This window comes from Danio rerio, chromosome 22 (assembly GCF_052040795.2).
Source record: "Danio rerio strain M-AB ecotype USA chromosome 22, GRCz13ab, whole genome shotgun sequence".
NCBI lineage: Eukaryota > Metazoa > Chordata > Actinopteri > Cypriniformes > Danionidae > Danio > Danio rerio.
The window spans coordinates 10,092,661-10,107,099 of record NC_141042.1 but is presented as its reverse complement, the minus strand read 5'-3'; the positions used below and the strand labels follow the sequence as shown (position 1 = coordinate 10,107,099).

Genomic DNA, 14,439 nt, shown 5'->3' with positions numbered 1-14,439 from the left:
ACCCCGGCCAGTCTCTGCCCAGTATGAGGGGCACAGGAAGATCCGGAACAACCCCGACTTCGATGCGCCAGCTGCCTGGTTTCGCCGCGATGGTCACTCTTCGGGCGGGTACGTGGCGGGTATCACCATGCACACACGTGATCGGAATTCGCCCTTTGCTTTCATGGTGATATTTCAAAGTCTTCGGGTGAACCAGAGTGATGGCGCTTCCTGTGTCTAAGGTGGCCGTTTGTGTTTTTCCCTCTAGCTGGACTTTATGGGTGGGAGCTTCGGGAGGGATGTTGCGGTGTACCGCGCACCCTGCTGTCCAGGCAGGGGTCGAGTGCGTCGTCGGCTCGGTGGGCATCGGCTCGTCCATCGGGCTAGGGACCGCTGGTCTGCCGCCTGGTCGCGCTGTGCCCTCCACCGGTCGCCAAGGTGCACTTACCCTCCGGGGTGGCAGAGCCGCTATCTCCCCATTGTCTCTGGCGATGTGAGCTTCAGCCAGCTCGATCGCCTCCACCAGGGTGGCCAGTGACTCAGGATTTCGCATGCTGGTGAGTGTTCGTAAACGTCGGGGTAACGCTCGCATCATCTTCTCGATAATCACCTTCTCAGCGACCTGGACCGCCGAAGGATCTCCTCCCAATAACCATAGTCTTCCTAGGCGAGAAAGTTGAGCTGCTTGAGTCCTCACTGGCTGTTTCTCGTCATAAGACCACTGGGAAAACTGTTGGGCTGCGCTGATTGTGGATAGCCCCATTCTGGCTAATATCTCCTTTTTTAACGCTTTGTAGTCTTCATTTTTGGGTGTCTCTAGTGAAAAATATGCTCGTTGCGCTTCTCCTGTGAGAAACGGAGCCAACATTCTCGCCCAGTTTTCTTTTGGCCAGCCTTCTCTCTCAGCAATAACTTCAAACGTATGTAAGTAAGCGTCAATATCATCCAGGTCGCTGAGTTTAGTGAGATGATGATGCGCACTCACTTCGGGAGTCGGATGGTGTCTGGCCGCCTGGCGGAGCTGCTGTTCCAGTCGATCCTGTCTGGCTGTAAGTTGCTCAGAGATGGAATTCTGTTTACTGGAGATCTCCGCTAGGTGGAGCAGTACCTCTTCCAAAGACATGGCGACGGGATGTTGACAGCCGAGTAAGAGGAAGCGTGGGAGAGAGAGAGAGCGGATGCCTGTCTGTAACAAACACAAAGAAAAATTCAGCGGTTATTTTCTTCTTAATGGTGAGTGTTTCTTCTGAATTTTTCCCTCTGCAATGCCCGCATTCTCCACCAGTTGTAGCGAGGCAGAGGGAAAACACAAACACAGTAGATGATGTTACAAACAATGCCCCGGAGGGTGCTTTTATTTACAAGTGGTAATGGGGTGAATGAGTGCTCTTCTTAAAGGTGCGTGCTCAAGTGCTCCGGGGAGATGGTGAAGACTGGTGAGAGGTATGGTGTTGGATCGGTCACGAGCTGGATTCGGCTGTGGGAGAGACAGAGAGAGACAAGCGTTAGCGCAGGGAGTCATGTGAAATGAAGCTCAGTTTCCTCCTGTGTGGGGCTGGCTTATATCTCTCCCTGGCTGATGAGGTCCAGCTGTGAGCGATCCGGGGTTGATGAGTGATCCAGCTGGTGTGGATTTGTGCCCAGGGCGACGTGGTACTAGCCGACTCGCTACAATACCTTTAGTAATAAAAATAGATATATTTAAAAAATTGCTGACACTGCAAGGTGTCACACAAATGCACACATTCTCATGTGACTGAACCTAGACGTTACTTATATGTCACTTTGAGACTTCCCTAATAGATCTAATAATGATGGAGGAGAAACAATTAAGATGTATTTTAAAATATACATAGGTGACAACAAATACATATTTTTCTGTTTGATCTGTTTTACATAAATTTTATTACACTTTTCATTTACAGTATATATGTATCATGCCACAGCATGGCAATTGGGTTGAGTCAAGACTCTTACTGGGCAATTCCAGAAGATGTATTTTTTTTTTCTTTTGAATTCATTCTTATGTTGATTTACTTTATGCTCTGGGTCATTTACCTTTTACGTCACCCATCCTCTGTTGAACTAAAGTCGGTGGACAGATGGTCTTAAGTTTTTCTGCAAAATGTCTTGATAAACTTTGGAATACATTTTTCTGTCAATAACAACAATCACCCCAGGTCCTGAGGCCAACATATTTACCAGTCGGGATGAGGTTTTGATGTTGGTGTGCTGTTCTGTTTTTGTCCACACATAGTGTTGTGTGTTCATTCCAATCATCTCAAACTTGGTTTCATCTGTCCACAGAATATTTTGTCAGTAGTGCTGTGGAATATCATGGTGCTTTTTACCAAACTTCAAACATGCTGCAGTGTAGTTTTTGGACAGCAGTGGTTTCCTCCGTGGTGTCTTCCCATGAATTCCATTCTTGTTCCATGTTTTACTTATTATATATTTGTCAACAAAAATGTTACCATGTGCCAGAGATTTCTGCAAGTCTTTAGCTGATATTCTAGGATTCTTCTTCACCTCAATGAGCATTCTATGCAGTGCTCTTGCAATCATCTTTACAGGAGGAGCACACCTATGCAGAGTAGCAGCAGTGCTTTCTCCATTTGTAGACAGTCTGTCTTACAGTGGACACATGAACATCAAGGCTTTTAGAGATACTTTTTTGTAAGCCTTTTCAGCTTCATGAGAGCAAACACTTCTTTATTGTAGGTCTTCTGAGAGCTCTTTTGTGTTGACATCAAGCAATGCTTCTTGAGAACAGCAAAATCAAAACTTGTGTGTTTGTTTGTTTTTGTTAGTTTTTTTGCTCTTTTTGTCCAATCTCATACTTTTGATTGAGCTCCAGTTTGACTCACACTTTATATCAGGACAGTATCTTGGACATTTAGATTTTTTTGTTTTAGTTATTGTAAAAGTATTATAAATAGTACAGGTAAATCTGGTCTTCTCAGCATGGTTTGTAATGCAGTAAACGGTGTCAATAGTTAAGAGCTGACTCCTGCTTGATCTTCTCTTCTTCAGGTTTTTGAGCCCTGCTGCTGATGAAGGCTGTCAGTTTGTGTCTGGAATTGTGGGTAAAAACCCATTACTCCTGAAAGAACTGAATCTGAGTGATCATGTACTAGGAGACACACGAGTAAATCAACTCTCTGCTCTACTGCAGGATAAACACTGTAGACTCAACACACTCATGTGAGTATCTTACATCAGTCAACTTGTTGTTTGTCTGCAGCTAGCTCTCTGCAGCTCTCTTGTGGTCACCACTGAAGCTAAGCAGGGTTGTGTCTGATTATTACCTGAAAGGGAGACCACATGAGAAAACTAGGTTGCTGCAGGAAGTGGTGTAAAAGATGGCAACAGGGGGAACTCACCCTGTGGTCTGTTTGGGTCCTAATGCATCTGTATAGTGATGGTGACTATGGGACATTCTACTAGAAACTGACATTTTCACTTATAAAAAATGTGACAGACTTAAGTTTGTCGTCCTCAAACAAATCATACAAAACAAGCATAAAATCTTACAGTTTAATGATAGAACACATCCTCGATCACTGTCAGCTTCTCCTCCATCAAATGATGTCACTTCCGAGTCATAGCCTTAAAGCTGTATTGCACATATTTTATGTTAAATTGAATGCAAATGTGACAAGACTGATAGAAACATTGGACAATTTTAAATTCATTTGTATTATATATTGTGTAGTATATATATTTATAATTTATTTAGAATTTCATGTTTTCAATAAGTTGATGTGAATGATAACTTAAACTTTATTTCTGAAGTTTTTTTTTCTAATTAACAGTTCTTAGCTTTACAAAACTATTAAAGCTGTAGGTTCAATTGGGCTGAGGACAAGAACAATAACAGGGTTTGTACATTTGTAAAGTGTTTTTAATAAAGAAAAACAATCTCGTTAATGTATGAACTGTATTCAGTAAATAACATACAAATGAGTCAATGGTGCCTACACTTTATCTGAAAATGTCTTTATTTTTAATTATTCAGAGTTTTGTGTATTAACATGAACCACAATGTTTTATTTATTTATTTTTTTATTTTCTTTAGTCTTTCAGATTGCAGTATCAATGAAGAAGGTTATAAAGCTCTGGCTTCAGCTCTGAGATCAAACCCTTCACACCTGATAGAGCTGGATCTCAGAGGAAATGATCCTGGACAATCAGGAGTGAAGGAGCTCACTGATTTGCAGCAGGATCCACACTGTACACTGAAGACACTGAGGTGAGACATGAGGAGAATAAGCATGAAAGTCAATTATTTAAAGAGTATTTCACTAAAACATTAGGATGGGGAATTTGTTGAATCAAAATAAGTCATAAAATGTTAGTTGAGTTTAGCTGTGGTTCAATACTCAGTACAAAATTATAAACATAATCGGTCGCTGGATGTGCAGTTATTCATTTTGATGCTTTGATGATAAAAGTGCTAAAGAAATATCATAGTTATTGTGGATACTGTAGAATGTTTTTTAGTCAAATATTTTAAATGTTTCTGAAAATACTGCAATAAACTTCCATTAGCTCAGATTCCCTGTAAATCTTTGACTGTACAGTAGGTCTGAAAGACTCCAGATCAGCGGTGTCCTGCAGATTTTAGCTTCAACCCCAATGAAACACACCTGAACCAATGAATCGAGCTTTGTCTAGGTATAATAGAAGCTTTCAGGCATGTGTGTTGAGGCAAGTTGGGGCTAAACTCTGCAGCACACCGGCCCTCCAGGACAGAGTGTGGACACTCCTACTCTAGATCTTCACTAACATGCAGCTTGTAAAAGTAATAGGGGTGTACCGGTACACTGGAGTAACGGTTCAGTATGTACTTTGGTTTTCGGATCATGGTTCGGTATGGATACTGTACAACAGGAATAAGTAACAAATCTCTAGTACTTGCTTTGCTTGTTTATTCTGAAAAGGCAAAAGTGTTCTGTCACAATCAGTTGCAGAACTGAAGAGCTTCCTGTGATGCAAATGTACAAAATAAACACAATATTGAAAATAAAACTTTATAATTAGGAGTTTATCATTCAAAGGTTCAGCTCAGCCCTCTGCTAAAACAACAGGGGCCTGTTTCAGAAAGGAGGTTAAGTGAAAACTCAGAGTATTTTAACCCTGAAATGAGAGAAACTCTGGGTTTTCCATTTCAAAATGGCAGGTTTGTTAAACTCGAGAAAGCAGGGTAAGTCAAGCCTGTTTCTGAAAGAGAGGTAACTTTAACTCAGAGTTAGTTACTTTGGTAACTTACTCTGTGAACCTAACCTGATCAGGAGCAGGTTTTATTCTCTAAACTCAGAGTTTCTGTCCGTCTCCTCCCATTTTTTAAAGACAAAGCGGTATTTCTCGCCTTAGCTTTACGGTTCCACCCACCTATTTTAATGCTCATTTTGAATATGTGCATAAAAACCATTGATGGAAACATCATGATGCACATAACTTTTGAAAATATGCATAAAAACACGGTCATAACTGAGTAGGATAAACTTTTATTTGTTAGAAAATATGCGCATAAACTACGATGGAAACACTTTAACTGAACAAATTACAGTATGTACATTAAAAAGGTCATCATATGATGATGAAAATGTGTGTGAATGAACAAAGCAGGCTGAGCACACTGTAACATGTCTTAAATGTTGTTTTGGTCATTCTAAAATGCCTTAACTGTTTCAGTATTAGTGTATATTATTAATTACCTCCGAGCGTCTGGAGCGTGTGAAGAGTCTCCGCGTCTCATGGCTTCAAACGCCCCCACGTGTTCATTGTGTGTCAGAATTGTCTTCTGAGGCGCAAGTACATTTATTAAATAATTAACAACGCAGCTTCTTCTACCGCAGTAAATTCTGTTTTTACTGTTGATATTTGGCACCAGTTAATCAGGAAGTGATGATTTTGTTCTCTTTGACTCGTTGGATGGAAACGCTGCTTTATTCGTATCTTTTATGCAATATTCCAGTTTTGCACATACATTTATGTAATATATTTGTTATGGAAACATAGCTATTGCCTACCTTTTAGTCACACACAGAACAATAAATAATTTAAATTCACTGACCTTCGACATGTACTGTTAGTAGATTAATGGGATTATTATTCTTTCTAAAAATTATTTTTACTACTGCTTATCTTCTAAATGTTATATCAACCTCTATCACTTGATCAATAAAAAAGGCAGACACACAAGTGCACTGTTAAATCTATTAAAACTGATAAACTTGTATAAAAGTTTAGAAAAAAATTATAAACATCACACATTGCATTACTTAATTTATTATACTTATATTTAAATATTTTAGATGTAAAATTACGCATTAACTTGAGCAGCTGTTTTCCCAGGTTAACTGTTTCTGTTTCACTGATGGTTGCTTCTTTTTAAATATATACACTCATAACTTTGCATGAGCACATCAAGTTCAGCTGGAGAAAGAAATGGTCATCTCTCTTTTATTTAAGATGTTGCCATGGTCACTCGTAATATCTGCTCTCCATTGATAATGTTTTTTTATAGTCACGGTGTGCGCTTAACTCTAAGTTGGTCTACTCAAAGTTGATTGACCCAACTCAGATCAGCTATTCTGAAACCGAAAACTCTGAGTTTTTAATCTCTCTGTAAATCAACTCTGAGTTCAACTTTAAACTCTGAGTTGTTTGAACCTCCTTACTGAAACAGGCCCCAGAAAAACAACAGTTGTGTATTAAATGTGAGATTCAGTACGTTTCAATCCTGAAAATCTCTTTCATTGAGAATGCAGCACTGTCCATCTATAACAGCAGCTGCAGCGGACAACAGCATCAGCATCTCATTCCTCACAGGACCTGTTCTTTGTTCTCACAGTTTTCAGAGTATGTTCTTCTGAGGTAACTTGTCAAGATCGCTCTACATGAAAAAGTCCATTCTCTGCATTTTGCAATTGAGAAACACTTACAAAACTGAGAAAGCGATTATAAATTCTAATGTCATCCTGAAATGTGTTGAAACAATGTTCATTCAATAATAAAACAAAGTCATCTTAATAAAGGTATCAATTACTGTATAGTAATGATATTCTGTTTTAGAGAGCTAAAACTGTATATAAAAATAATAAAGCACAAACAAAAGTGTAAGTTGTAGATTATTTTAGATATTTTAGTTAAAAATTTTTAAATGATGTATACTGTATTCAATTCAATTCACCTTTATTTGTATAGCGCTTTTACAATGTAGATTGTGTCAAAGCAGCTTCACATAGAAGATCATAGTAAATTAAACTGTAGTTCAGTTTTTAGTGTTTAAGTTCAGTTCAGTTTAGCTCAGTTCAGTGTGGTTAATAAGCCTTACTAAGAGTCCAAACAATGAAGAGCAAATCCATCGATGCGCAGCTCTACAGATCCTGAACCATGCAAGCCAGTGGTGACATTGGCAAAAGTGAAGAATTAAAAAACCTCGAGAGAAACCAGGCTCAGTTGGGCTCGACTACTTCTCCTATGGCCTAACGTCTTGTGCAGAGCTGCAGTCTAGGTGCCGGAGGCTGGAGAATGCTGGACGTCCTGGAAGACCTGTCTGTCACTGGAGCGTCACAGGAATCAGTCTCATGCTCTCCACTCCTCCATGACCACCACAGCAGCTGCTTAGGATACGGCCTGGTCCAGGATTATGGAAACCTTGGGATCATTTTGTTGCTGGTCTTGGATCGAATCAGTGGTGCTGCATAGGCTGAGTGCCTTGGGATGAATTTCCCCAGGTGGAAATAGAGAGTAGAAAAAAAAATTAGCATAGCTGCTGTTCATAGTGTTTATAAACGAGATGTAGAAACCTGCGTGGAGTGATGCACTGAGTGTATGCTTTACTAAAAAGATAGGTCTTTAATCTAGTTTTGAAATCTTTGAGGGTCTGAGCTTCGGACATTATCAGGAAGACTATTCCAGAGTTTAGGAGCCATAAATGACAGGGCTCGACCTTCTTTACTCGACTTTGCTACTCTAGGTACTATCAGAAGCCCTGAGTTTTGAGATCTTAAAGATCGAAATGGATTATAGCGAGACAGAAGGTTGGTTAGATAAACAGGAGCTAGATTATTTAAAGCTTTATAGGTAAGAAGCAATATTTTATAATTAATATGGAACCTAACAGGCAGCCAGTGTAAGGAGGATAAAATTGGGGTGATATGATCATATTTTCTAGACCTAGTAAGAACTCTGGCAGCTGCAATTTGTACTAATTGAAGTTTGTTAATAGAGGATGCTGGGAAGCCAGCAAATAGAGCATTACAGTAATCCAGCCTAGAAGTCATAAAAGCATGGACTAGTTGTTCTGCAACTAAGATGGATAGCATACTTCATAACTTAGCGATATTTCTCAGATGAAAGAAGGCAGTTTTTGTGACGTGGGATATATGATTTTTTTAAAAGTTAAATTGCTGTCTAATATAACACCCACATCTTTTATTGTAGAGCCAATACCAACTTTGTATCCCTCTAATTGTAGGTCGAGTTGTGAGATCTGCTGTGTACAGGATTTAGGCCCAATAAGTAATAAATCTGTTTTGTCTGAGTTTAAGAGAAAAAAAATGTTGGTCATCCTGTCTTTAACATCTTTAATACACTCAGTTAGCTTAGACAGTTCAGATGTCTCATCAGGTTTATTTTAAATGTATAATTGAGTATCATCTGTAGTTAGTAAATATAATTACACCCTTTTAAATTGAAATGTGTATACAAGTAACACATTTTAGGAGGACAGTTTCATCCTGCAGGTTTACTTGAACATTTAGATTCTTTGTTTTGGTTTTTGTAAAGGTGTTATAAATAGGCAAAGCTTGTCTTCTCAGCATGTATTTTAATGCAGTAAAGCGTGACAGTAGTTAAGAGCTGACTCCTTCTTGATCTTGTCTTCTTCAGGTTTTTGAGTCCTGCTGCTGATAAAGGCTGTCAGTTTGTTACTGAAATTGTGGGTAAAAACCCATTACTCCTGAAAGAACTGAATCTGAGTGATCGTGGACTAGGAGACACACGAGTGAATCAACTCTCTGCTCTACTGCAGGATAAACACTGTACTCTCAACACACTCATGTGAGTATCTTACATCAGTCTACTTGTTGTTTGTCTGCAGCTAGCTCTCTGCAGCTCTCTTGTGGTCACCACTGAAGCTAAGCAGGGTTGAGCCTGATTATTAATTGAATGTGAGTGGTGTTAGAGATGCCAGCAGGGGGAACTCATCCTGCAATCTATGTGGGTCCCAATGCATCTGTGTAGGGGTACGGACTCTATACTGTCAGTGAGCATCGTCCTTTAGATGAGACGTTAAACTGAGGTCCTGACTCTCTGTGGTCATTAAATCTCCCAGGATGTCCTTTAAAAAAAGCAGAGATGTGATCCTGGCATCCTGGGCAATCTTGTCTACTGGCCTCTGTGCATTATGGCCTCCTAACCATCCCTATAAAATAATTATTGTTACAAGACTATAATTTAATTATGTCAAAAATACACACATCCTATCTCAAGTACAAATACTAATGTTTAAAATGACTAAAAGTACTGTCAAACAAGGTCATCACAAATAATAAGAAATCGAGTTTGTATTTGTGCTAAAAGTTATCATAAATACCTATTCATGTCATAAAATCACATAATTTGACTTTACTTGAGAGGCACATGGCATGATTGTTTATTTTTAAAACTTTGTGAGTATAAAATATTTTCAGATATTTGTAAAAACTAAAAAAATGTCTGACAAATACTTTCAATGGTTCAATTTAAACTTTTATATTTTTATTGAAAAATTGTTCATACCATTGTCTTTTCTCTTCTGTCTTCAGTCTGAGTTATTGCAGTATTACAGAGGAACAGTGTGTGATCCTGACTTCAGCTCTGAAATTAAACCCATCACACCTGAGAGAACTGAACCTAAATGACAATCAAATAAGAAACACAGCAGTGAATCTCTTATGTGACGTACTGAAGGATTCACACTGTAAACTGGAGACACTGAGGTGAGAAACATTCATTCAATGATCATTTATTAGACATGTTTTAGTAATATTTTATTTAGTCTTCAAATTATAATTTCATAACCGCCATAATCACAATGTTTGACTTGAAGAGCAATATATAAATACCAATGGTTAATGAGATGAATGTTACGTTTTCTCTTCATTCTGAGCCTGAAAACTTTATTATGATTAAAATGTGAAACTTCAGTGTTGGTGTTTATTTTCAGGCTCAGTAAGTGTGATCTAACAGAGGAAAGCTGTTCAGCTCTGGCTTCAGTTCTCAGATCAGACTCCAGCAGTCTGAAGGATCTTGACCTGAGCAATAATAATATGCAGGATTCAGGAGTGAAGCGGCTCTCTGATGGACTAAAGCACAGTAAACTGGAGAAACTCAGGTGAGCTGATGTCTAATACATTCAACATCTCTTGAAAAACAGAATCTTCATCTAGACTTTTACACTTATTGGTATTATGCAGTTAATAAACATATGAATGAACCTAAACTTGTAGTGATTCAGAGTTTTGTGTATTAACATGAACCACAATGTACATTTATTTCTGAGTTTTATTTCCTCTAGTCTTTCAGACTGCAGCATCAGTGAAGAAGGTTATAAAGCTCTGGCTTCAGCTCTGAGATCAAACCCTTCACATCTGACAGAGCTGGATCTCAGAGGAAATGATCCTGGACCATCAGGAGTGAAGGAGCTCACTGATTTGCAGCAGGATCCACACTGTACACTGAAGACACTGAGGTGAGACATGAGGGAAATTAAAGTGAATTATTTAAAGAGTGTTTCACTAAAACAATAAGATGGACAATTTGTTGCATCAAAGTCAGTCATAAAAATGTCAGTAGAACTAAGTCTTTTGCACAAAGTGGAGGTACGTATATTGTCTAATACTGCACCCTAGTAGTCATCTTCAAACTCTTGAGTCGAGTTCCTCTTTCCAGGCCCTGCTAGTTTTAATGTTTTGAGAATTAACCTTTGACAAGATAATTACGTATATCTTAGAAATGATCTCCCTAATATGAGGATTCCATTTAAATACCCCTTCCCATGGGGAACTTGTAGGCAGGGAGGGAAACACAGAGAACAGAGAGAAAGCACAATGTCTAATTTGAAAGTAATGAAATATGTGAAAGGGAAGCAGTTAAATGATGATAATTCAATTCAATTCACCCAGTAATAATACATAAAATTAGGCAAGGAAAGCCCTCCACTTGCCTTCCTTCTTGATAATAAAGGCTCTACTTCCAATCCACATTGCTTATAGGAAGAAATTTGCCACAACAGAATGAGCCGCCAACTTATCCAGCATATCTTTTACACAGCGAATGCCTCTCCTGCTGCAACCCAGCACTGGGAAACACCCATCCACACTCTTTCACTACGGCCAATTTAGTTTATTCAATTCACCTATTGTGCATGTGTTTGGACTGTGGGGGAAACCAGAGCGACACGAGGAGAGCATGCAAACTCCACACAGAAATGCAAACTGGCCCAGCTGAGGCTCGAACCAGCCATCTTCTTGCTATAAGGTGACAGTGCTAACCATTGAGCCACCTTGTCACTCTGCATCATTGATCTTATTTTTAATAAAATATGCAATTGAACAGGCAAAGTTTCATAGAGATCAAAATACTTCCTTAATTGTTAATAAAGAAAAACATTCATATTTCTCCAAAAGCTACAGGCCTATGTCTTTGATTTCCTCAGAATTAAATATTTTTGCAAAAGTACTTGTAAATCGAATCAAGCCACTGGATCAGACAGGTTTTAATAAAGCGTAGACAGGCCTCTGACAATATCAGGCATGCTTTCTATGTTCTTTAACATCCCAACATTTTCTATCATCTAACATCCCAGCAGCAACAAGTTTGATAGACTTGAATGGAGTTGCTTATTAATTGAAAAAAATACATTTTGTCAGTTTTATTTGCTACTTAACAGGTTTTTTCAGTTTATTTGCTTTTCCATTACATATTTCAAAACCCCAAATCTGTGACCAACACATTTTGCAACAACTCTTTCGAAACATCAATATTCGAACTTTTTTGGTATATGGTTGTTCATGTATTGTTTTCACAACTTGAAAATGTGTGAACTAAATAAAAATAAATAACTACCTCACAGCGACACAGTGGCTCAGTGGGTAGCCCTTTTGCCTCACAGCAAGAAGGTCACTGGTTCGAGCCTCAACTGAGTCAGTTGGCATTTCTGTGTGAAGTTTGCATGTTCTCCCAATGTTTGCGTGGGTTTCCTTCGGGTGCTCCGGTTTTCCCCACAGTCCAAAGACATGTGGTAAAGGTGAATTGAATAAGCTAAATTGACCGTAGTGTATGTGTGTATGAATGCAAGTGTGTATGGGTGTTTCGCAGAGCTGGGTTTTGGCTGGAAGAGCATCAGCTGTGTAAAACATATGCTGGATAATTTGTTGGTTAATTCCACTGTGGTGACCCCTGATTATTAAGGGACTAAGCCAAAATAAAATGAATGAGTACCTCACACTAAAGGTCAACATGTTAAACATGCACATGTTGTCAGCCACCATGGAACACCTTGTGTCATTTTCCCAGTATGCACGGTTTTCTGGCATTTTGTTTTGGACCAATGCGCAGATAGCTTCCAACCAATATTTACAATTCTTTAACAGTGAACTTAACAATTTTTGAGTTCCAGGTTGTTGCACACTGTACAAATGTGTTTGTTCCTTCAGTAACGCAAACATTTCTGCTGTTATAAACTTTCTGAAATACTTCAGGGGTGTGTGAAGATTGTTTGGAGGTGTGGGACTTGGACATTTGAATGTGCACTCGGGGGATTCAACTTTTTCCAAGAAAAAGTTTTGTTACTCTTGCTGGTTGCGTCTTGCTGGCCAGAGTTTATGTTTGGCTGTGCAGCTTCTGAATCTAGATCACTTGATCTGCTAATGTCTAAATCAGATCCTCTTGATTCATCATCCTCCATGTCTTTGCTACCTGAAGTGTAATCAGGGTCATCAATGTCTTTATTCAAGTCACTGTCACATCCCTCATACTCACTGTCATCTCTGTGGATAATCTTTAATGCATTCTGAACATCAAATTGTTTCCTGAATCTAATCGGGTTTTTCTTACTTCAAATTTACAACCTTAAAATAAGATCAAGGGCGAGGCAGTGGCGCAGTAGGTAGTGCTGTCGCCTGACAGCAAAAAGATTGCTGGGTCGCTGGTTCGAACCTCGGCTCAGTTGGCGTGTTTGGATGTTGGCGTGTTTGGATGTTTCCCAGAGATGAGTTGCGGCTGGAAGGGCATCCACTGCGTAAAAACTTGCTGGATAAGTTGGCGGTTCATTCCGCTGTGGCGACCCTGGATTAATAAAGGGACTAAGCCGACAAGAAAATGAATAATTGAAAATAAGACCAACATATGATATAAACATCTTGTTACAGCTTATAGTTATAAAATAGTTTCAAAATACATTTCATTACCAATTTATTTATTGTGATGTATTTAATTTTTTGTTATATGCTTTGAAATGAGCAGTAGAAAATTTAGAACACTAAAATAATTTATTCAGCTAAATTAATTGAGCAGTTTGTTACCATTTTTCTTAATGTGACAAATATGCTTTAAGGTTATCAGCCCGATGTGACATTTGTCACCGCAATATCTTCGTACCTTGTTTTATATCAGTTTGTTCAAGAAATGTTTTAAAATCATGGTAAGTGCAATCTAGGATGTTATTAAAACATTAGAATAGTTAAATGGGTCAAAACATACCTTTAGTAATAAAAATAGATATATTTAAAAATTGCTGACACTGCAAGGTGTGCTCCCTACACAGTCCACCATTTTGGACATGTTGCCATAAAAACAAAAAATGCACACATTCTCATGTGACTGAACCTGGACGTTACTTATATGTCACTTTGAGACTTCCCTAATAGATCTAATAGAATGATGTAGGAGAAACAATTAGGATGTATTTTAAAATATACATAGGTGACAACAAATACATATTTTTCTGTTTGATCTGTTTTACATAAATTTTATTACACTTTTCATTTACAGTATATACGTCTCTGACTGTTTATAATATTTTTTTCTCTGTTGTACTTGGATACAGGTTTCTGTATGTATGCGTATAGAAAGACACAATCTGAGTAAACTAATACAACACAAATATGATATATTTTTATTAAACGCAAAATGTAAACATTTACAGTACAGTGTAGATAAGGTATGTGAACCTTTGGGTTTAATAACTGGTTGGGCCTCCTTTTGCTGCAATAACCTCAACCAGATCAGACCTGCACAACAGTCAGGAGGTATTTTGGACCATTCCTCTTTACAAAACTGTTTCAGTTCAGCAATATTCTTGGGATGTCTAGTGTGAATCGCTCTTATGAGGTCATGCCACAGCATCGCAATTAGGTTGAGTCAAGACTCTTACTGGGCAATTCCAGAAGGTCTATTTTTTTTTTC

At 38.6% G+C, this 14,439-nt stretch overlaps 1 protein-coding gene across 10 annotated transcripts in view; it reads left to right on the top strand.

The window, feature by feature from the left end:
- The window catches only part of LOC147838420 (uncharacterized), an 82,102-nt gene that overhangs the window by 43,520 nt on the left and 24,143 nt on the right, over window positions 1-14,439 (top strand). For 7 of the 10 annotated variants that reach the window (XM_087303912.1, XM_087303909.1, XM_087303910.1 and 4 more), the window contains 6 exons: window positions 3,013-3,183; window positions 4,058-4,231; window positions 8,881-9,051; window positions 9,798-9,971; window positions 10,199-10,366; window positions 10,550-10,723. In XM_087303912.1, the coding sequence (XP_087160038.1) occupies window positions 3,013-3,183; window positions 4,058-4,231; window positions 8,881-9,051; window positions 9,798-9,971; window positions 10,199-10,366; window positions 10,550-10,723 (1,032 nt within the window). The remainder of the gene's footprint in view (window positions 1-3,012; window positions 3,184-4,057; window positions 4,232-8,880; window positions 9,052-9,797; window positions 9,972-10,198; window positions 10,367-10,549; window positions 10,724-14,439) is intronic. The other 3 variants (XM_087303907.1, XM_087303913.1, XM_087303908.1) reach the window with 2 other exon arrangements.